Source organism: Balaenoptera ricei, chromosome 9 (genome assembly GCF_028023285.1).
Source record: "Balaenoptera ricei isolate mBalRic1 chromosome 9, mBalRic1.hap2, whole genome shotgun sequence".
Lineage (NCBI taxonomy): Eukaryota > Metazoa > Chordata > Mammalia > Artiodactyla > Balaenopteridae > Balaenoptera > Balaenoptera ricei.
Genome location: NC_082647.1, coordinates 72,972,056 through 72,996,452, shown reverse-complemented (window position 1 = coordinate 72,996,452; position 24,397 = coordinate 72,972,056). Strand labels below are relative to the sequence as shown.

The window sequence follows — 24,397 nt, the reverse complement described above, 5'->3', positions numbered from 1 at the left end:
AATAAGCAATGCCTTCATTAACACATTTCAAAGATCTAGAAAATTCAGTAACACTGCTTAAGCCCTCAATGGTTTTACAGCTAAAAGAACGCATCAGACCAAGCAGCTGTGTTAACCTGGGAAGGAAGAAAATAAACTGAGTCCTCAAAGCTCCTGAGTAATTGTGGAGATTATGGGTAATCCTCGTTTTTTTTTATAGGAAGGAAGGATGAAAGGCAAGAAGAAAGGAGGTGATGGAAAGCAGAAAAATAAAAGTGAGAGAATAAATTCTTGATAGATTTGGAACAAATTAAGATGGCCTTTGAAAAGTTATGCACTTTTCAAAGACACTGAAAATCCTCCGTGGAACATATGCTCAGAGCTACTGTCACCAGGGCAAGGGGTGTATGAGGGAGGAAGGAGACTTCATCCTAAATCAACTGCGAATCTCCTGTGTGTGAGAACACAGAGAGGGATGTTAGGGAAACAGGGTAATTTTTCTCAAAAAATGTGATATAAAATATTGCACCATTACATAAAATGTGTGAGGTTGCTTTGGCATTGGACTTTGAGATACAGTGTGGTTTATTCCACTGAAAAAAGCCTCATCCTGGTTCCTCCATCTTGGACTCTTCCTAGCAAGAGTTGAACCATATGTTAAAACAAAGGCCAAAAACAAACAAAACAAAACAAAAAAAAACCCCGTGATCTGTCGGGAATTGCTATCCCTTCATAGCTGAAAGCAAATCCTGTAAACAATTTAAGACTGTTTGACGAAAAAGTTCCCAATAAAAAACTGGTCAGAATGAGATTTCTCAGGTTTTGCCCAAAATTTCGCTGGCTGTCATACCATCTGTAATTAACAGTACCTAACGCTGTACTGGATGTTTCTAGTTCATACTCTGGGCCTGGGAGTGGGTCACCCAGCATATTAAAAGCACTCTGGAAGCAGTTTCTTCCAATGGTGGTTTACTGTAACTTTAGAATCACAGCGGTTACTTTTAAGGAATCTTTAATGCCCTTTCAAGTCCATCCAAAGAACAAGTGAAGCTGCTGTTCAGAATTTTGTGCCCAGTGTTTATGTTCCACGGAATCTGTGCCACCCAGGCAGCAGACAAGACATGTCTGAGGGTGCTGGGGTGGCGGGGGGCTATGCAATGATGTCACACACAGGAAATATCGGGGGTGGGGAAGGCTGGGGAGGACTTGGCGCTTCACAAGGCTGGCTCCTCTTCCATAGGCTCACCAGCAGTTCTGTAAAAATAAACAGGCAATCAGAATACAGCATACGAGTACACAATGACATTGTAGATTTTCATGCATAATCAAAGCTGATTTTTCAGCTCTCTCTGATGTTTATTTGTGTTATTCAGTTATCCATAAATAGAGGTTCTTTCCTAGGAAGTATAAACAAATGTCAAGTGGAAAAACATTTTCGATCCAAGCAATCATTGGAAATGTTCCTGTTTATATTAAAACATGTCAGAATATTTTATAACTCTAGATTCCAAAATGTACATGTTTTGTGTCTAGTACAGTCCAATAATTTATTGAAAAAATTAACTATGATATTTTATTTTAGGAGCAATTACAGTGATTTCCTATGGAACCAGTTTGCTAACGAGAGCAAAGGACCCAGCTAGCTTCTGGAGGAGACTCACCAGGGCTCTGGTTTTTTTGCTTCTGTTCTTTCATAACTGGATTGGCTGCCTGCCGGAGGCATTTCAAATCAAATTCTGAATCTGATTAGCAAATCACTGCTACAGACCCAACGTTTTTTTTACAAGAAACGCACTATGGTAGTGTGTAAATAGTTTTTATTCGGCGTCATCTGAGGGGTGTTCTGCTCTGGCAAAACCAGAACTAATTGCTTGAAAATTTATACTTGAGATTTAGCCTTAATTTAGTAACACTCTGAGGGTGTTTTAAGGCAAACTTTTAGAATGATTTTTAATTTAGTCAAAAGGACAAATTGTAGCAGGAATCCAAATGCATGAGGTAGCTGGATTGCTGAGGGAAGAACGCTGGGGTTTGAGATACCGGGAGAATTGAGTATGAGTCTGGGCTCTGCGATTTGCTAATGTTGCAACTGCGCATGTTGTAACTATACTTATGTGAAGCTGTGGTTTCATGTTTAAAACCCGTGAGGTAAAAAGATGTTCCTTACAGAATTAGTGAAGGTTAAAAAAAAATAAAGGAGATAAAACGGACTTCCAAACCATACACACTATGAGGCAGTAGTTATTTAACTCTGGATTTGTCCCCTCATCATCTAACATATGTATAAAACTGTGTTGAATGGTACACAGATACAGAGTTATGCCTATGCTACCATAAGGAAACGCAATATTGGGAAGATAGTTCTCTCTGGGTGGTGGAATAATAGGTATGTGGTTTAAATTTTCTTTTTCATACTCTTTTTCTACTTGCCAGTATTCTATAATGAATTACTTTTCTATTAGAACAAATTGCTATATTTAGAACACTGTTGTTAATGAAGACAAGTGAACAATTTAGCCATGTTATTTTATAGATATATAAAGAAAAAACCAAGATTTCTATGTATCTACAAATAAGGTAGTTGCCATTTTAATTTAGCATTTTTATAATAAATTTAAAACACTGAGAGATTTTATCCATGGAATAGTAATAAAAAAGATTTTAATGCATCCTCTAAAGAATGAGAAATATTAGGTATTCATTATTTAACATTACTAAAAGGAGAGAGTTCCAAATGAGTCCATGTGGAATACTTAAAAAAAAAAAATTCTTAGGAAGTTATAGCCTGTCCAACAGTATACTGGATAAGGAGGTTGTGAGAAAGTGTTTAGAGCTGCTATATAAGATAAAAGCTATTTAAATGAGTCATACTCTATTGAAATCTTTCCAAACTAAAATTATCAGCATTCCCACAAGAAAAATTTTAAATTAAGGAAAACATTTAAGTAACTAAACTGATTTATAGGTAAACATGCAAACTTATTTACATTTGAGAATACGTGGATTATACAGGTATAGAATCCTCAAACTAGATACTCCAATGGAGACTGAATTCTCCTATTTACTTTTTCCAAACTTTATTGAGATACAATTGGCATATAACATTGTATAAGTTTAAGGCAATGTGACGATTTGATACACGTATATATTGTGAAATGTTTACTACAATAATATATACTTCACCTCCCATAATTACCATTTTTGTTGTTATGATGAGAACATTTAAGATTTACTCTCATAGCAAATTTTGAGTATACAATACAGTATTGTTAGCTGTAGTAATCATGCTGTATATCAGATCCCCAGAACTTATTCATCCTATAACCGGAAGCTTGTACCTTTTGACCAACTTCGTTCCATCTCCTCTATCTCCCAGCCCCTGTTAACCATCAATCTACTGTTTCTATGAGTTCAACATTTTTTTTTCCAGTTTTATTGATAAATAATTGACAAACCTCACTGTATCAGTTTAAGGTGTACAGCATGATAGTCTGACTTACACATATTGTGAAATGATGACCACAATAGGTCTAGTTAACATCCATCATCTCATAGAGAGAGTTCAATGTTTTTAGATTTCACATATAAGTGAGATCATATAGTATGTATCTTTCTCTATCTTAGCATAATGCTCTCAAGTTTCACCCACGTTGAACCTTCTTTTTTATGGCTGAATAATATTCTGTTGTATGTATGTACCACATTTTCTTTGTCGATTCATCTATCACTGGACACTTAGGTTGTTTCCTTGTCTTGGCTATTGTAAATAGTGCTGCAATGAACATGAGAGTGCAGATACCTCTTCAAGATAGTGATTTTTTTTTTTTTTTTTTTTAAAGATTTATTTATTGATTGATTGATTACTATGTTGGGTCTTCGTTTCTGTGCTAGGGCTTCCTGTAGTTGCGGCAAGCGGGGGCTACTCTTCATCGCGGTGCGCGGGCCTCTCACTATTGTGGCCTCTTTTTTTGTTGCGGAGCACAGGCTCCAGACGCGCAGGCTCAGTAGTTGTGGCGCACGGGCCTAGTTGCTCCGTGGCATGTGGGATCTTCCCAGGCCAGGGCTCGAACCCGTGTCCCCTGCATTGGCAGGCAGATTCTCAACCACTGCGCCACCAGGGAAGCCCAAGATAGTGATTTTGTTTCCTTTGGATAGATACCCAGAAGTGGGATTACTGGATCACATGGTAGTTCTACTTTTACTTTCTTGAGGAACCTCCATACTGTTTTCCATAGCAGCTGCATCAATTTACATTCCCATCAACAGTGCAAATAGATCACTTTCTCCATATCCTCACTAATTTGTTATCTCTTGTCTTTTTGATGCAAGCTGTTTTAGCACATGTAAAGTGATATCTCAGTGTGGTTTTGCTTTGCATTTCCCTGATAATTAGTGATGTTGAGAACCTTCCCATGTACCTGTTGGCTATTTGTATGTCTTCTTTAGAAAAATATCTATTCTGGTCCTTTTCGTATTTTAAAATTGAGTTAATTTACTTATTTATTGCTATCGAATTGTATGAGCTCCATATATACTTTGGATATTAACCCCTTATCAGATATATGGTTTGCAAATATTTTCTTGTATTTCATAGGTTGCCCTTTCACTTTGTTGATTCTTTGGCTGTGCAAAAGTTTTTAGTTTGATGTCATTGCACTTGCTCATATTTTTTAATAAATTTATTTATTTATTATTATTATTATTTTTAATTTTTGGCCACATTGGGTCTTCGTTGCTGCACGTGGGCCTTCTCCAGTTGCGGTAAGCAGGGGCTACTTTTTTCTTTTGTTGCTTTTTCTTTTGTTGTCATATCCAAACAATTAATTGTAAAGACCAAAGTCAAGGAGCTTTTTTTCTTTGTTTTCTTCTAAGAGTTTTATAGTTTCGTCTTACATTTAAGTTCTTAATACACTTCCAGTTAATTTTTGTGAGTGGTATAAGGTAGGGGTCCAGTTGCTTTCTTTTGTGTATGAATAAATGTCCAGTTCTCCCAACACCATTTATCAAAGAGATTATTGTTAGCCCATTGAGTATTCTTGACTCCCTTGTCAAATATTAGTTGACAGTATATGTGAGGGTTTATTTCTGGGCTCTCAATTCTGTTCCATTGGTCTATGTGTCTGTTTTTATGCCAATGCCATACTCTTGATTACTACAGCTTTGTAATATTTGAACTTAGGATGTGTGAAGCCTCCAGCTTTGTTCTTGCTCAAGATTGCTATGGCTATTCAGGGTCTTTGGTAATCCCACTGAATTTTAGGACATTTTTTCTATTTCTATGAAAAATGCCATTGGAATTCTGAGAGGGATTGCATTGAATCTATTAGTGACTTTGACTAGTGTGGATGTTTTAATAATATTAACTCTTCTGATACATGAATGTGGAATATCTTTCCATTTATTTGTGTCTTCTTCAATTTCTTTCATCAGATCTTACTGTTTTTGGTATACAGATCTTAGTTTTTATCCTGAAAGTTTACTGAATTCATTTATTATTACTAACAGTTTTTTTTTTGGTGGAGTCTTTAGGATTTTTTACATAGAAGTACAGGATCATGTTAAGAAACCCTTGTCTTGTTTCTGATCTTAGAGGGAAATCTTTCAGTTTTTTACTGTTGAGTATGAATGATGTTAGCTGTGGGTTTGTCATATATGGCTTCTATTATGTTGAAGTATGTTCCTTCTATATCCAATTTGGTTGAGAGTTTTTATTATGAAAGAATGTTGAATTTTGTTGCTGCTTTTTATGCATCTATTGAAAAGACAATGATTTTTATCTTTTATTTCATTAATGTGGTGTATCACATTCATTGATTTGCATATGTTGAACCATCCTTGCTCCCAGGGATAAATCCCACTTGCTCATGGTGTATCATCCTTTTAATATGCTGTTGAAATTGGTTTGCTAGTATTTTGCTGAGGATTATTGTATCTATGTTTATCAGGGATATTGGCCTATAGTTTTCTTTTCTTGCAGTATCCTTATCTAGCTTTGGTATCAGGGTAGTGGCTGCATAAAATGAGTTTAGGAGTGATAGATTCCCTAAATCAGTAAATCAGATATTCAGGTACAAATGACGAATCCCTGGTCAGGGAACTAAGATCCCACATACCGCGGGACAACTAAGCCCACGTGCCGCACCTACTGAGCCTGCTCGCCACAACTAGAGAGCCTGCGTGCTGCAAACTGCAGAGCCCAAGTGCTCTGGAACCCATGCGCTGCAACTAGAGAGAAGCCCATGTGCTACAACTAGAGAAAAGCCCGTGCATCTCAATGAAGAGCCTGCACGCCACAACTAAGACCTGACACAGCCAAAAAAAAAAAAAAAAAACAGATACAGATGACCAGAAAGGGGGATTGTCACCTACCCCAAGGCCACAGGCAGGTAACTAGAGTTCTGGGTCCCATGGTGAGTCTGGGAGGTGGGACCTTGTGAAAGGCAGCTGTGACAGGTAATGTCTGTTAGACACCAGTTTCTGGGCTGGCCCTGCTCCCTTCCCAGGTTTTGGGTGGGGAGGGAGAGCAGGCTTTCAATTTTTTGGATGAGTTTGAGAACTGGTGTTAATTCCTCTTTAAATGTTTGGAAGAATTCACCAGTGAAACCATCTGGGACTGGGCTTTTCTTTTTGGAGAGGTTTTGGTTTACTGATCGAATCTCCTTACTCAATATTGGTATGTTCAAATTTTCTATTTTTTTCATCATTTAGTCTTGGTAGATTGTATGCTTCTAGGAACTTACTCATTTCTTATAGGTTGTCCAATTTGTTGGCATACAATTGTTCATAGTAGTCTCTTGTGATGGTTTGTATTTGTGTGGTATCAGCTATAATGTCTCCTCTTTCATTTATAATTTTATTTATTTGAGTCCTCTCTCTTTTTTTCTTGATAAGTCTATTTAAAGGTTTGTCAATTTTTAAAATCTTTTTAAAAAACCAACTGTTAGTTTTGTTGATCTTTTCTATTGCTTTTCTATTATCTATTTCATTTATTTCTGCTCTGATTTTTGTTATCCTAACTTTGCGGTTACTTTTGTTGTTCATTTTCTAGTTCCTTAAGCTGTAAAGTTAGGTTGTTTATTTGAGGGTTTTTTTTTTTTTTGATGTAGGCATTTATTGCTGTAAATTTGCCTCAGCACTGCTTTTGCTGCATCCCATAAGTTTTGTTATGCTGTGTGTCCATTTTTGTTTGTTTCATGGTAAGTTTTGATTTTCTTTGATTTCATCTTTGATCCATTAGTTAAACAGGAATGTGTTGTTTAATTTCCACACATTTGTGAATTTTCTAGTTTTCCTTCTGTTACTGATTTCTAGTTTCACACCACTGTGGTCATAAAAGATACTTAGTATGATTTCAGTCTTTTAAAATTTGCTAAGACTTGTTCTGTGACCTAACATATGACCTATCCTAGAGAATGTTCTATGTGCACTTGAGAGGAACAGGTATTTTCCTGCTGTTGCATGGAATGCTCTGGATATGTCTGTTAGGTCCATTTGATATAAAGTATAGATCCAGTCCAATGTTTCCTTATTGATTTTCTGCCTGGATAATCTATCCATTGTAGAAAGTGTGGTATTGAAGTTCCCTACTATTATTGTACTGTTGTCTATATTATTCCCTTCAGATCTGTTAGTATTTGCTTAATGTATTTAGATACTCAGATGTTGGGTGTATATGTATTTAAAATTGTTGTATCCTCTTAATGAATTGATCTCTTTATCACCATATAATGACCTTCTTTGTTTCTTGTTACAGTTTAGGCTTAAAATCTATTTTCTTTCCAGATATAAGTATAGCTTCTCCTGCTCTATTTTGGTTTCTATTTGCGTGGAATATCCTTTTCCATACCTTCACTTTGGGCCATTTACATTTAAAATAATTATTAATAGTTAACAACTTACTATTGCCAATTTGTTAATTGTTTTCTTGCTGTTTTGTACTTTGTTCATTTCCTCCTCTCTTAATGTCTTCCTTTTAAATTGATGACTTTCCATAGTGGTATGCTTTATTTCCCTTCTCTTTATCTTTAGCTATCTACTATAGGTTCTTTTTTTTTTTTTAATAAATTTATTTATTTATTTTTGGCTGCATTGGGTCTTCGTTGCTGCACGTGGGCTTTCTCCAGTTGCAGCAAGTGGGGGCTACTCTTCGTTGCGGTGCATGGGCTTCTCATCGCAGTGGCTTCTCTTGTTGCAGGGCACAGGCTCTAGGCTCACAGGCTTCAGTAGTTGTAGCACACGGGCTCAGTAGTTGTGGCTCGTGGGCTCTAGAGTGCAGGCTCAGTAGTTGTGGTGCACGGGCTTAGTTGCTCTGCAGCATGTGGGATCTTCCCGGACCAGGGCTTGAACCCATGTCCCTTGCACTGGCAGGTGGATTCTTAACCACTGCACCACCAGGGAAGCCCTACCATAGGTTTTTGCTTTGTGGTTACCCCAAGGCTTACTTGAAACATCTTATAGACATAACAGTCTAATTTTAAGCTGACAACAACTTAACTTTAATTGCATACAAAACTCTACCCTTTTACTCCTCCTGTCTATAGTTTTTTTCCTTTTTAACATCTTTATTGGAGTATAATTGCTTTACAATGGTGTGTTATAGTTTGTTTTTGATGTCATGATTTTTTTTTTATATTGTGTATCCATGAACAAATTACTGTAGCTATAGCTATTTAAAATACTTTTGTCACGACCCAAAACCTATGGGACGCAGCAAAAGCAGTGCTAAGAGGGAAGTTTATAGCAATACAAGCCTACCTCAAGAAACAGGAAACATCTCGAATAAACAACCTAACCTTGCACCTAAAGCAATTAGAGAAAGAAGAGCAAAAAAACCCCAAAGCCAGCAGAAGGAAAGAAATCATAAAGATCAGGTCAGAAATAAATGAAAAAGAAATGAAGGAAACAATAGCAAAAGTCAATGAAACTAAAAGCTGGTTCTTTGAGAAGATAAACAAAATTGATAAACCATTAGCCAGACTCATCAAGAGAAAAAGGGAGAAGACTCAAATCAATAGAATTAGAAATGAAAAAGAAGTAACCACTGACACTGCAGAAATACAAACGATCATGAGAGATTACTACAAGCAACTCTATGCCAATAAAATGGACAACCTGGAAGAAATGGACAGATTCTTAGAAATGCACAAACTGCCGAGACTGAACCAGGAAGAAATAGAAAATATGAACAGACCAATCACAAGCACTGAAATTGAAACTGTGATTAAAAACTTTCCAACAAACAAAAGCCCAGGACCAGATGGCTTCACAGGCGAATTCTATCAAACATTTAGAGAAGAGCTAACACCTATCCTTCTCAAACTCTTCCAAAATATTGCAGAGGGAGGAACACTCCCAAACTCATTCTACGAGGCCACCATCACCCTGATACCAAAAACAGACAAAGATGTCACAAAGAAAGAAAACTACAGGCCAATATCACTGATGAACACAGATGCAAAAATCCTCAACAAAATACTAGCAAACAGAATCCAACAGCACATTAAAAGGATCATACACCATGATCAAGTGGGGTTTATCCCAGGAATGCAAGGATTCTTCAATATACGCAAATCAATCAATGTGATACAGCATATTAACAAACTGAAGGAGAAAAACCATATGATCATCTCAATAGATGCAGAAAAAGCTTTCGACAAAATTCAACACCCATTTATGATAAAAGCCCTGCAGAAAGTAGGCATAGAGGGAACTTTCCTCAACATAATAAAGGCCATATATGACAAACCCACAGCCAACATTGTCCTCAATGGTGAAAAACTGAAACCATTTCCACTAAGATCAGGAACAAGACAAGGTTGCCCACTCTCACCACTATTATTCAACATAGTTTTGGAAGTGTTAGCCACAGCAATCAGAGAAGACAAAGAAATAAAAGGAATCCAAATCGGAAAAGAAGAAGTAAAGCTGTCACTGTTTGCAGATGACATGATACTATACACAGAGAATCCTAAAGATGCTACCAGAAAACTCCTAGAGCTAACCAATGAATTTGGTAAAGTAGCAGGATACAAAATTAATGCACAGAAATCTCTTGCATTTCTATACACTAATGATGAAAAATCTGAAAGTGAAATTAAGAAAACACTCCCATTTGCCATTGCAACAAAAAGAATAAAATATCTAGGAATAAGCCTACCTATGGAGACAAAAGACCTGTATGCAGAAAATTATAAGACACTGATGAAAGAAATTAAAGATGATACAAATAGATGGAGAGAGATACCATGTTCCTGGATTGGAAGAATCAACATTGTGAAAATGACTCTACTACCCAAAGCAATCTACAGATTCAATGCAATCCCTATCAAACTACCACTGGCATTTTTCACAGAACTGGAACAAAAAATTTCACAATTTGTATGGAAACACAAAAGACCCCGAATAGCCAAAGCAATCTTGAGAACGAAAAATGGAGCTGGGGGAATCAGGCTCCCTGACTTCAGACTATATTACAAAGCTACAGTAATCAAGACAGTTTGGTACTGGCACAAAAACAGAAATATAGATCAATGGAACAGGATAGAAAGCCCAGAGATAAACCCACACACATATGGTCACCTTATCTTTGATAAAGGAGGCAAGCATATACAGTGGAGAAAAGACAGCCTCTTCAATAAGTGGTGCTGGGAAAATTGGACAGATACATGTAAAAGTATGAAATTAGAACACTCCCTGACACCATGCACAAAAATAAACTCAAAATGGATTAAAGACCTAAATGTAAGGCCAGACACTATCAAACTCTTAGAGGAAAACATAGGCAGAACACTCTATGACATACATCACAGCAAGATTCTTTTTGACCCAGCTCCCAGAGAAATGGAAATAAGAACACAAATAAACAAATGGGACCTAATGAAACTTAAAAGCTTTTGCACAGCAAAGGAAACCATAAACAAGACCAAAAGACAACCCTCAGAATGGGAGAAAATATTTGCAAATGAAGCAACTGACAAAGGATTAATCTCCAAGATTTACAAGCAGCTCATGCAGCTCAATAACAAAAAAACGAACAACCCAATCCAAAAATGGGCAGAAGACCTAAATAGACATTTCTCCAAAGAAGATATACAGATTGCCAACAGACACATGAAAGAATGCTCAACATCATTAATCATTAGAGAAATGCCAAATCAAAACTACAATGAGGTATCATCTCACACCGATCAGAATGGCCATCATCAAAAAATCTAGAAACAATAAATGCTGGAGAGGGTGTGGAGGAAAGGGAACACTCTTGCACTGTTGGTGGGAATGTAAATTGATACAGCCACTATGGAGAACAGTATGGAGGTTCCTTAAAAAACTACAAATAGAACTACCATACGACCCAGCAATCCCACTACTGGGCATATACCCTGAGAAAACCATAGTTCAAAAAGAGTCATGTACCAAAATGTTCATTGCAGCTCTATTTACAATAGCCAGGACATGGAAGCAACCTAAATGTCCATCGACAGATGAGTGGATAAAGAAGATGTGGCACATATATACAGTGGAATATTACTCAGCCATAAAAAGAAATGAAATGGAGGTATTTGTAATGAGGTGGATGGAGTTAGAGTCTGTCATACAGAGTGAAGTAAGTCAGAAAGAGAAAAACAAATACAGTATGCTAACACATATATATGGAATCTAAGGAAAAAAAAAAAAAGGCCATGAAGAACCTAGTGGCAAGATGGGAATGAAGACACAGACCTACTAGAGAATGGACTTGAGGATATGGGGAGGGGGTGGGGTGAGATGTGACAGGGTAAGAGAGTGTCATGGACATATATACACTACCAAATGTAAAATAGATAGCTAGTGGGAAGCAGCCGCATAGCACAGGGAGATCAGCTCGGTGCTTTGTGACCACCTAGAGGGGTGGGATGGGGAGGGTGGGAGGGAGGGAGATGCAAGAGGGAAGAGATATGGGAACATATTGTATATGTATAACTGATTCACTTTGTTATAAAGCAGAAGCTAACACACCATTGTAAGGCAATTATACTTCAATAAAGATGTTTAAAAAAACAAAAAAAACAAAAAACAAAACAAAACAAAACAAAAAAAAAGTAAAATACTTTTGTCCTTTGACCTTTATCCTAGAGTTAGGTGTTTAACACATCACCATATTATAGTATTAGAGTATTCTGAATCTGACTATATACTTACCTTTACCAGTGTGTTGTGCATGTTCATATGTTTTCATGTTAGTAGTTATCGTACTTTCTTTGTAGCTTGAAGGACTCCTTTCAGCACTTCTTGTAAGGAAAGTCTTGTGGTGATGAACTACTTCAACTTTTTTTTTTGTTTGGTAAAGTCTTTTTATCTCACCTTAATTTCTAAAGGAAAACTTTGTCAGGTAAAGTAGTCCGGTTGGCAGTTTTTTTCTTTCAGCACTTTGAATATATCATCCTACTCTCTCCTGGCCTGCAAGGTTTCTGCTGAGAAATCCACTAATAGGCTTATGAAGGTTCACTTGTAAGAGAGAAAAATTTTCTCTTGTTGCTTTTAAAATTCTCTTTGTCTCTGATTTTTGAGTTTTATTATGAGTCTTGGAGAAGATCATTTTGGATTGAAATTTGGGGCTGACCTATTAGCTTTATGAACTTGTGTGTTCAAATCTCTCCTCAGGTTTGGGAAGTTCTCAGCCATTATTACTTTAAATAAGCTTTCTTTTCCTTTTTTCCTCTCTTCCCCTCCTGGGACTCTAATAATTCATAGGTTGTTTGTCTTAATGGTGTCTCATAAGTCCCACAGGCTTTCTATATCCCCTTTCTTGTTGTTGTTTTTTTTTTTTTTTTTTTTTTTTTCATTTTGCTCCACTGACTGGATAATTTCAAATCATCTCTTTTCAAGTTCATTGACTCTTCTACTTGGTTCAGTCTGATGTTTAACTCTATTGAATTCTTTAATTTAGTTATTGTATTCTACAGATCCAAACTTTCTGTTTTGGTACTTGTTTACGTTTTCTACCTCTTTCTTGAACTTCTCATTTTGTTCTGGTATTATTTTCCTGATTTTTGTTAAATTGTTTATCGGTGTTCTCTTGTAATTCAACTCTCTGAGCATCTTTAGAGAAATTATTTCTAATCCTTTTTCAGGCAATTCATGTATCTCCATTTCTTTGGGGTCAGTTAGTAGAAGTTTACTGTGATCCTTTGGTGGTGTTGTGTTTCCCTGCCTCTTCGTGATCCCTGTGGCTCTGGGGCAGGGGGGGCATGATATCTTGTTGGCTCAGGCCTTTCAGGTCCACAACAATGACAGTTATGTGGCCCTTGGTGAGTACTATGGTGTGTGTGGGGGGTCCTGGACTAAGGGTTTTGGGGGTCTTCAGCATCTTCTTCAGATACAGCAGCTAGGGACCAGGGCAGGTGCTGTAGTGGCTGGAACCAGTGGTTCACACACTTGACTGCAGGGCCAGCTTCAGGTGCCTGTGTAGTGTCAAGGGCCAGTTTCAGACACACATGTAGTGGCAAGGGCCAGGGCCAACCGCAGGTACAGTATCAGCTGTGGGGGCACTGGCTCTGGGCATGCACTCCTGTGATTGCAGGGTCTTTCCATGGGGTCATGGTAATGGAGTCTGGTGTTGGAACTCAGGCTGGCAGGGTGCAAGCACATAGCTGGGGGAGCTAAGTGACACTGAGCCCAGCAGTGCAGGCCAGTGACAGGAGTCAGGGCCAGATGTGGGCCCATAGCAGTTTTGGAGGCCTTGGCTGTAGGGGTGCACTGCCATGGAGGAAGGGTCTCACCACAGGTGTGAGCATGGTAGTAGAGGTTTGTGATGTGAGTTGGGCCAAGGGGGGGGGGGTGCAGGTACACAGCTGGAGGAGCTAGCTGAAGTTGTGGTTCAGGCCGGTAACGGGAGACAGGACTGAATCCTGGCCCACAGGCATTTGTGGGGGCCTTGGCTGTCAGCATGGACTTCCATGATTGCAGCTCTTGCCACAGGCGGGCACAGAGCAGTGGAGGCTGGTGATGGGAGTCAGGCTGGCAGCATGGAGGTGCACAGCAGGGTTTCGGTGGGCATCTTGCACTTGTGCAGCCACAGAGGCTGGGGCTGATCACCAGTATGGGTCCCAAGCTGTGTGTGTGTGGCAGGGAGGGGATGAGGAGGGACTCAGGCAGTTGGTGACCATGAATATGAAAACCAGTAAGGTACAAACCTCAACGGTGAAAACTGCAGGGGGGTCAAAGGTGGCTGTACTGGCCATTGGTTTCTTCAGTGGTAAAAGCTGCTGGGGTCCTTGAAGAACAGGTCACTAGGAACTATGGTTGCCCCCATGCATGACTGATACTGGTAGCCCCCATGCCCTTCTTCCCTGTTCCTAGCCATCTATACATCTCAGCTTTGCTGCTCTCTGGGTGAGGTGAATCTGAAGTGGGTCTTTTCCTGCAGTGTCCCAAAAGGCTGGGGAAGCTGGTTGTTTTCCCCTGTTTTCCCTTTCCCAGTGAGGGGAACTCCTTCTACCTGGGGAGTTCCCTCTTGGTGCTGAGCAATGCCAACTTGGAGGATGGGATGACACAGGCAAAATGAAGCTGTTCTTCCTTTTTTGTCCAGTTAGTCTCAGGTTTTTTGTTCCACTGTGTTGCTGGTGTTTCTAAGTGGACATCTGAGCTCTCCCAGGGCTGTTTCTCTTCATGGATAGCTGTGTAATTATCGATCTTTGTGTGGGGACAGAGGCTCAGTTCTCCTGTTCTACCGTCTTGGTTATGATACTCCCTCCATCTGAATTTTCCTACTTCTAACCCAAAGCCACAGCAAGATGATCTTTCCCCCACATCCAGGACTCAATTGTGGCTGGAATTTCACAGACAGTGGTAAGTGTCTGTGCATTCTCCAGACATCCAGCCTAGGCTTTGAGGAGGTAAGCAAAGTGTCTTCAGCACAAACCATTCACTGCAAAAATGGACCTTCTTCTGTTGAAACATGGGGACTTTCAGGTACAATATAAAGCTTTCCATCATATGCTTCTCTTCGCTTTCCTCCCCTCAAAGTCATTTCACATTAACCACTTTTTTGGAAGATAGTTAATTAACTGCTGCCACATTCTAATGAAACAAATACACATAACCAGCCAAATCTCTCAGTGTCTTGCAACACAGAAGTTTTATTACTAGTATAGCAAGTTGGAAAATATCCTGGATTTCAAGGTAGATTTCACAAGGTAGAGGTACTTAGGTCCCAGCTCTGCCATTTTCTAAAATTTAACTTTGAGCAAGTCATCGTCCCTAGATTCTCAGTTTTCTCTTTAAAACTGAAATAATAATCCCCAACCTGCTCTCTGGGTGTTCTCATATCCATAGCTCTCAGTGGATGTAGTATTATCTTTACTTAATCCCTGTCCCTAGGTAACTGTTATATGTCTACATATTTTTTTAAGTTAATTTAAAAAGTCATCTTCATGAAACATTTAGAAAGTGAACTGTTCAGGGATGACCCTTTAATGGCTGTTTTTGGTGAAAGAGTGAGAAGCAGTACTCTGAAAATGTGGGGGGCTCCCCACTTCAATCATTTATAGACAGATACCAAGGTTATCTTGATTAACAAAAACACAATTGTGGAAAGGGCTGGGTGAAGGGGAGAGATAATATTTAATTCCTTTTGCAATTAGGTGAGGTAGAGACATAAGAAGGTCAGGAATAAGTGTAAAATAAAACATTCAAAGATAAATTTTAGTACAATAGTTCAGCTGATTGAAAGACACAAACTTCTACTATAGCAAGTAGAAGTGAACATAGATGGTCCTTTATTGATGAAGGGCAAAGATTTCATACATTAAGGGAAGGATCAGTTAGGTCCAGCAATCATAGTAGTTTAGATAATTTGCAAAAATAAAAAGCAGAAAGAAAGAATTTGAGACAAAATATAGCATAAAATTAAATTCTTGTATTTTCCCTTAAAGGGGTATTTCCTATGATTTTTAAAGCAGTATTTGTTAATTTATATTAATAATGTTATTTTTAAAGACACATTTCCTCTTGGTTTATTGATTTAATTTAATCCCTATACCTTCCTCTTCCTTCTCCAAGGCAAGCAATCTAATTCCTGGTTTTTTTTTTTTCAGCTAAAACATTTTATTTAGTATTGATAATTTATTTTCTAGTTTCAGAGGTTCATAGATAGAGGGGAATTTTTTTTGAAATTTTTTTTTTTATACAACAGGTTCTTATTAGTTATCCATTTTATACATATTAGTGTACATATGTCAATCCCAATCTCCCAATTCATCCCACCACCACCCCACCCCGCTGCCACTTTCCCCCCTTGGTGTCCATACGTTTGTTCTCTACATCTGTGTCTCAATTTCTGCCCTGCAAACCGGTTCATTTGTACCATTTTTCTAGGTTACACATATATGCATTAATATACGATATTTGTTTTTCACTTTCTTACTTCACTTTGTATGACAGTCTCTAGATTCATCCACGCCTCTACAAATGACCCAATTTCGTTTCTTTTTATGGCTTAGTAATATTCCACTGTATATATGTACCACATCTTCTTTATCCATTCATCTGTCGATGGGCATTTAGGCTGCTTCCATGACCTGGCTATTGTAAATAGTGCTGCAGTGAAAATCGGAGTGCATGTGTCTTTTTCAATTATGGTTTCTCTGGGTATATGCCCAGTAGTGGGATTGCTGGATCATATGGTAATTCTATTTTTAGTTTTTTAAGGAACCTCCATACTGTTCTCCATAGTGGCTGTATCAATTTACATTCCCACCAACAGTGCAAGAGGGTTCCCTTTTCTCCACACCCTCTCCAGCATTTGTTGTTTGTAGATTTTCTGATGGTGCCCATTCTAATTGGTGTGAGGTAATACCTCATTGTAGTTTTGATTTGCATTTCTCTAATAATTAGTGATGTTGAGCAGCTTTTCATGTGCTTCTTGGCCATCTGTATGTCTTCTTTGGAGAAATGTCTATTTAGGTCTTCTGCCCATTTTTGGATTGGGTTGTTTGTTTTTTTAATATTGAGCTGCATGAGCTGTTTATATATTTTGGAGATTAATCCTTTGTCCATTGCTTTGTTTGCAAATACCTTCTCCCATTGTGAGGGTTGTCTTTTTGTCTTGTTTGTAGTTTGCTTTGCAAAAGCTTTGAAGTTTCATTAGGTCCCATTTGTTTATTTTTGTTTTTATTTCCATTTCTCTAGGAGGTGGATCAAAAAACATCTTGCTGGGATTTATGTCAAAGAGTGTTCTTCCTATGTTTTCCTCTAAGAGTTTTATAGTGTCTGGTCTTACATTTAGGTCTCTAATCTACTTTGAGCTTCTTTTTGTGTATGGTGTTAGGGAGTGTTCTAATTGCATTCTTTTACATGTAGCTGTCCAGTTTTCCCAGCACCACTTATTGAAGAGGCTGTCTTTTCTCCACTGTATATCCTTGCCTCCTTTGTCATAGATTACTTGACCATAGGTGCATGGGTTTATCTCTGGGCTTTCTATCCTGTTCCATTGATGTATATTTCTGTTTTTGTGCCAGTACCATATTGTCTTGATTCCTGTAGCTTTGTAGTATAGTCTGAAGTCAGAGAGTCTGACTCCTCCAGCTCCGTTTTTTTCCCTCAATACTGCTTTGGCTATTCTGGGTCTTTTGTGTCTCCATACAAATTTTAAGATTTTTTTTGTTCTAGTTCTGTAAAAAATGCCATTGGTAATTTGATAGGGATTGCATTGAATCTGTAGATTGCTTTGGGTAATATAGTCATTTTCACAATATTGATTCTTCCAATCCAAGAACATGGTATCTCTCTCCATCTGTTTGTATCATCTTTAATGTCTTTCATCAGTGTCTTATAGTTTTCCCCCTACAGGTCTTTTGTCTCCCTAGGTAGGTTTATTCCTAGGTATTTTATGCTTTTTGTTGCAAAGGCAAATGGGAGTGTTTCCTTAATTTCTCTTTCAGATTTTTCATCATTAGTGTATAGGAATGCAAGAGATTTCTGTGCGTTAATTTTGTAGCCTGCAACTTTACCAAATTCATTGATTAGCTCTAGTAGTTTTCTGGTGGCATCTTTAGGATTCTCTATGTATAGTATCATGTCATCTGCAAACAGTGACAGTGTTACTTTTTCTTTTCCAGTTTGTATTCCTTTTATTTCTTTTTCTTCTCTGACTGCCATGGCTAGGACTTCCAAAACTATGTTGAATAATAGTGGTGACAGTGGACATCCTTGTCTTGTTCCTGATCTTAGAGGAAATGCTTTCAGTTTTTCACCATTGGGAATGATGTTTGCTGTGGGTTTGTTGTATATGGCCTTTATTATGTTGAGGTAGGTTCCCTCTATGCCCACTTTCTGGAGAGTTTTTAATATAAGTGGGTGTTGAATTTTGTCAACAGCTTTTTCTGCATCTATTGAGATGATAGTATGGTTTTTATTCTTCAGTTTGTTAATATGGTGTATCACACTGATTGATTTGTGTATATTGAAGAATCCTTGCATCCATGGGATAAATCCCACTTGATCGTGGTGTATGATCCTTTTAATGTGTTGTTGGATTCTGTTTGCTTGTATTTTGTGGAGGGTTTTTGCATCTATGTTCATCAGTGATACTGGTCTGTAATTTCCTTTTTTTGTAGTATCTTTGTCTGGTTTTGGTATCAGGGTGATGGTGGCCTCATAGAATGAGTTTGGGAGTGTTCCTTCCTCCACAGTTTTTTGGAAGAGTTTGAGAAGGATGGGTGTTAGCTCTTCTCTAAATGTTTGATAGAATTCACCTGTGAGGCCATCTGGTCCTGGACTTTTGTTTGTTGGAAGATTTTTTATCAGTTTCAATTTCATTACTTCTGATTGGTCTGTTCATATTTTCTGTTTCTTCCTGGTTCAGTCTTGGAAGTTTATACCTTTCTAAGAATTTGTCCATTTCTTCCAGGTTGTCCATTTTATTGGCATACAGTTGCTTGTGGTAGTCTCTTAGGATGCTTTGTATTTCTGCAGTGTCTGTTGTAACTTCTCCTTTTTCATTTCTAATTTTACTGATTTGAGTCCTCTCCCTCTTTTTCTTGATGAGTCTGGCTAATGGTTTATCAATTTTGTTTATCTTCTCAAAGAACCAGCTTTTAGTTTTATTGGTGTTTGCCATTGTTTTCTTTGTTTCTATTTCATTTATTTCTGCTCTGATCTTTATGATTTCTTTCCTTCTGCTAAGTTTGGGTTTTGTTTGTTCTTTCTTTAGTTCCTTTAGGTTTAAGGTTAGATTGTTTATTGACATTTTTCTTGTTTCTTGAGGTAGGCTTGTATTGCTATAAACTTCCCTCTTAGAACTGCTTTTGCTGCATCAGATAGGTTTTGGATCATCGTGTTTTCATTGTTATTTGTCTCTAGGTATTTTTTGATGTCGTCTTTGAATTCTTCAGTGATCTCTTGGTTATTTAGTAACGTATTGTTTAGCCTCCATATGTTTGTGTTTTTTACGGTTTTTTTCCTGTAACTGATTTCTAATCTCATAGCGTTGTGGTCAGAAAAGATGCTTGATATGATTTCAATTTTCTTAAATTTACTGAGGCTTCATTTGTGACCCAAGATGTGATCTATCCTGGAGAATGTTCTTTGTGCACTTGAGAAGAAAGTGTAATCTGCTGTTTTTGGATGGAATGTCCTATAAATATCAATTAAACCTATCTGGCCTATTGTGTCATTTAAAGCTTGTGTTTCCTTATAAATTTTCTGTTTGGATGATCTGTCCATTGGTGTAAGTGAGGCGTTAAAGTCCCCCACTGTTATTGTGTTACTGTCAATTTCCTCTTTTACAGCTGTTAGCAGTTGCCTTATGTATTGAGGTGCTCCTATGTTGGGTGCATATATATTTATAATTGTTATATTTTCTTCTTGGATTGATCCCTTGATCATTATGTAGTGTCCTTCCTTGTCTCTTGTAACATTCTTTACTTTAAAGTCTATTTTATCTGATATGAGTATTGCTACTCCAGCTTTCTTTTGGTTTCCATTTTCATGGAATATCTTTTTCCATCCCCTCACTTTCAGTCTGTATGTGTCCCTAGGTCTGAAGTGGGTCTCTTTATAGACAGCATATATATGGGTCTTGCTTTTGTATACATTCAGCGAGCCTGTGTCTTTTGGTCGGAGCATTTAATCCATTCACGTTTAAGGTAATTATCGATATGTATGTTCCTATGACCATTTTCTTAATTGTTTTGGGTTTGTTTGTGTAGGTCCTTTTCTTCTCTTGTGTTTCCCACTTAGAGAAGTTCCTTTAGCATTTGTTGTAGAGCTGGTTTGGTGGTGCTGAATTCTCTTAGGTTTTGCTTGTCTGTAAAGCTTTTGATTTCTCCATTGAATCTGAATGAGCTCCTTGAGGGTAGAGTAATCTTGGTTGTAGGTTCTTCCCTTTCATCACTTTAAATATGTCATGCATGCCACTCCCTTCTGGCTTGTAGAGTTTCTTTTGAGAAATCAGCTGTTTACCTTATGGGAGTTCCCTTGTATGTTATTTGTTGTTTTTCCCTTGCTGCTTTCAGTAATTTTTCTTTGTCTTTGATTTTTGTCAATTTGATTACTATGTGTCTCGGTGTGTTTCTCCTTGGGTTTATCCTGTATGGGACTCTCTGCACTTCCTGGACTTGGGTGGCTATTTCCTTTCCCATGTTAGGGAAGTTTTCCAATATAATCTCTTCAAATATTTTCTCGGGTCCTTTCTCTCTCTCTCCTTCTGTGATTCCTATAATGTGAATGTTGTTGCATTTAATGTTGTCCCAGAGGTCTCTTAGGCTTTCTTCATTTCTTTTCATTCTTTTTTGTTTATTCTGTTCTGCAGCAGTGAATTCCACCATTCTGTCTTCCAGGTCACTTACCCATTCTTCTGCCTCAGTTATTCTGCTATTGATTCCATCTAGTGTATTTTTCATTTCAGTTATTGTTCATTTCTGTTTGTTTGTTCTTTAATTCTTCTATGTCTTTGTTAAACATTTCTTGCATCTTCTATATCTTTGCCTCCATTCTTTTTCCGAGGTCCTGGATCATCTTCACGATCATTATTCTGAAATCTTTGGAAGGTTACCTATCTCCATTTCCTTTAGTTATCTTTCTGGGGTTTTATCTTGTTACTTCATCTGGTACATAGCTGTCTGCCTTTTCATCTTGTCTATCTTTCTGTGAATGTGGTTTTTGTTCCACAGGCTGCAGGACTGGAGTTCTTCTTGCTTCTCCTGTCTGCCCTCTGGTGGATGAGGCTGTCTAAGAGGCTTGTGCAAGTTTCCTGATGGGAGGGAATGGTGGTGGGTAGAGCTGGCTGTTACTCTGGTGGGCAGAGCTCAGTAAAACTTTAATCTGCTTGTCTGCTGATGGGTGGGGCTGTGTGTTCCCTCCCTGTTGGTTTTTGGCCTGAGGCGACCCAACACTGGAGTGTACCCGGGCTCTTTGGTGGGGCTAATGGCGGACTCTGGGAGGGCTCATGCCAAGGAGTACTTTCCAGAACTTCTGCTGCCGGTGTCCTTGTCCTCACAGTGAGAGACAGCCACCCCCGGCCTCTGCAGGAGACCCTCCAACACTATCAGGTAGGTCTGGTTCAGTCTCCTATGGGGTCACTGCTCCTTTCCCTGGGTCCTGGTGCACACACTACTTTGTGTGTGCCCTCCAAGAGTGGAGTCTCTGTTTCCCCCCGTCCTGTCGAAGTCTTGCAGTCAAATCCCGCTAGCCTTCAAGGTCTGATTCTCTAGGAATTCCTCCTCCTATTGCCAGACCCCTAGGTTCGAAAGCCTAACGTGGGGCTCAGAACCTTCACTCCAGTGGGTGGACTTCTGTGGTATAAGTGTTCTCCAGTTTGTGAGTCACCCACCCAGCAGTTATAGGATTAGATTTTATTGTGATTATGCCCCTCCTACTGTCTCACTGTGGCTTCTCCTTTGTCTTTAGATGTGGCGTATCTTTTTTGGTGAGTGCCAGTGTCTTCCTGTCAATGATTGTTCCACAGTTAGTTGTGATTCCGGTGCTCTCGCAAGAGGCAGGCGACAGAGAGCTAATTCCTGTTATGTGCGTTATCTGTTCATAGGGTGTTCTTTAAAGCTATATATTATTGTTTTATGAGCGTATATTTTTATTTTATCTTTATACACACATGTATGATTTCTGTTGCTTACTTTTCTCACCCAGTAGTGTAGTTATTACATAAACATCACTGTAAGCAATTATGTTTATCTAGTCTGTAGCGGCCAAGTGCTACATGGCGTCTCCTCTGTGGTGTACCTTCACCACATTTTAACCATTTGTTCTTCCAATAATGGACACTGGGTTTGACTCCTCCTCTCTACCCCCCACAAAGAAGCTGTAGTGAACTTCTTAGTACATGTCTTCTAATTACCCTAGATGAGAATGTCTTCAATATACATTCCCAGGAGCAAGATTACCAGGTTATATGTTTTGTGTATACTAAAAATGGTAGTAAACTGCTTCTCAGAATGCTGCCATAGTTTACCTTCCCACAGCTATGAGAGCTCCAGAGCCCCACATCTCCACCAATGCTGGCATTCCCCGGATTACTGAAGTTTTCATTGACTGGAGAAATAATTACTGAGTGTCTGTAATGCACCCTGGTTGTGTTCTAGGTACTGGAATTATAGGGAGACATAATACAGTATAACAGATGGACCTGATCTAATTTTGGGATTGAAGGTCAGTGAAAATTGTCCAAGAAGAGGAAGTGATATTTGATATGAGATCTAAAAGGTAAGTTGGAAGACAATGGGAAGGCCAGTGAAGGGTCAGTGAGAAGAGAAGGAAGACAAGCTAAGTATTCCAAACAGAAGGAGGGGGGGGTATGTTCCAAGAAGACCTGATATGGACATAAATATGGCTCTTCAGAGAAATTTTGAAAGCACTATGGACTATCACCACATACCCACTAGAAAGGCTAAAACTATAAGGAACAATTATACAAAGTGCAGGTGAGGATATAAAACAACTGGAACTGGCATTCATTGATGGCGGGAATGAAAAATGGTACAGCCATTTTGGAAAGCAGTTTGGAAGTTTTGTTTATAAAGTAAGACATATGACTTTCCTATAACTTGGCAACTCCACTCCTCGGTGTACATTAAAGAAAACTGAGTGCTTGTGTTCACAAAGTAAAAACTTGTATAAAACGTTCCTCAAAAAATTAAAAATAGAATTACCATATGATCCAGAAATCCCACTTCTGGGTATCTATGCAAAATAATTCAAAATAGGATCTTGAAGAGATAATTGCACATTTATAGTCATTGAAGCATCAATAGCCAAGAGGTGGAGGCAACCTAAATGTCCATTGTCAGATGAATGGATAAAGAAAATGTGGTATACACATACAATGAAATATTACTCAGCCATAAAAAAGGTAGAAATTTTGTCATATGCTACAACAAGGATAAACCTTGACAAAAAAACGTTATGCTAAGTGAAGTAAGCCAGTCACAAAAAGGCAAATACTGCATGATTCCACTTATTTGATGTATCTAAAGTAGTCAAATTCTTAGAAATAGAAAGTAGAATGGTGGTTGCCAGGAGCTGGGGGGAGGGGAAAATGGAAGTTGTTTAATAGAGTTTCAGTTTTGCAAGACAAAAAAGAAGTCCTAGAGATATGTTGCACGACAATGGGCATGTAGCTAACACTACTGTACTGTACACTTAAAAATGGTTCAGACGGTAAAAGTTATGTGTTTTTTCCACAATAACAAATCTTCATAGCAGCTTTATTCGCAATAGCCCTTAATGGCAGAAGATCTGAATAGACATTTTTCCAAAGAAGACATATAGATGACCAACAGGTACATGAAAAGATGCTCAACATCACTAATCATCAGGGAAATGCAAGTCAGAACTATGTACCTATGGTCAATTAATCTACAACAAAGGAGGCAAGACTATATAATTAATTGAGGAAAGACAGTCTCTTCAATAAATGGTGCTAGGAAAAGTGTAAAAAAAATGAAATTAGAACATTCTTTAACACCATACACAAAAATAAACTCAAAATGGATTAAAGACCTAAATGTAAGACTGGACACTATAAAAATCTTACAGGAAAACACACGCAGAACACTCTGACATAAATCGCAGCAAGATCTTTTTTGATCCACCTACTAGAGTAATGGAAATGAATGAAAACAAAAATAAACAAATGGGACCTAATTAAACTCAAAAGCTTTTGCACAGCAAAGGAAACCATAAGCAAAATGAAAAGACAACCCAAAGAATGGGAGACAATATTTGCAAACAATGTGACTGACAAGGGATTAGTCTCCAAAATTTACAAACAGCTCTTGAGGCTCAATATCCAAAAAAAAGCCCAAACAACCCAATCAAAAAATGGGCAGAAGACCTAAATAGACATTTCTCCAAAGAATACTTACAGATGGCCAAGAGGCCCATGAATAGATGCTCAACATCGCTAATTATTAGAGAAATACAAATC

The 24,397-nt window shown here is 38.2% G+C and overlaps 1 protein-coding gene across 1 annotated transcript in view; it reads right to left on the bottom strand.

The window, feature by feature from the left end:
• Positions 1-283: 283 nt before the first annotated feature.
• Positions 284-24,397, bottom strand: part of HDAC9 (histone deacetylase 9) — a 998,074-nt gene continuing 973,960 nt past the window's right edge. Inside the window, exon 27 of the mRNA XM_059933969.1 lies at positions 284-1,233. Coding sequence (XP_059789952.1) covers positions 1,194-1,233 — 40 coding nt within the window. The 3' untranslated portion in view covers positions 284-1,193. The remainder of the gene's footprint in view (positions 1,234-24,397) is intronic.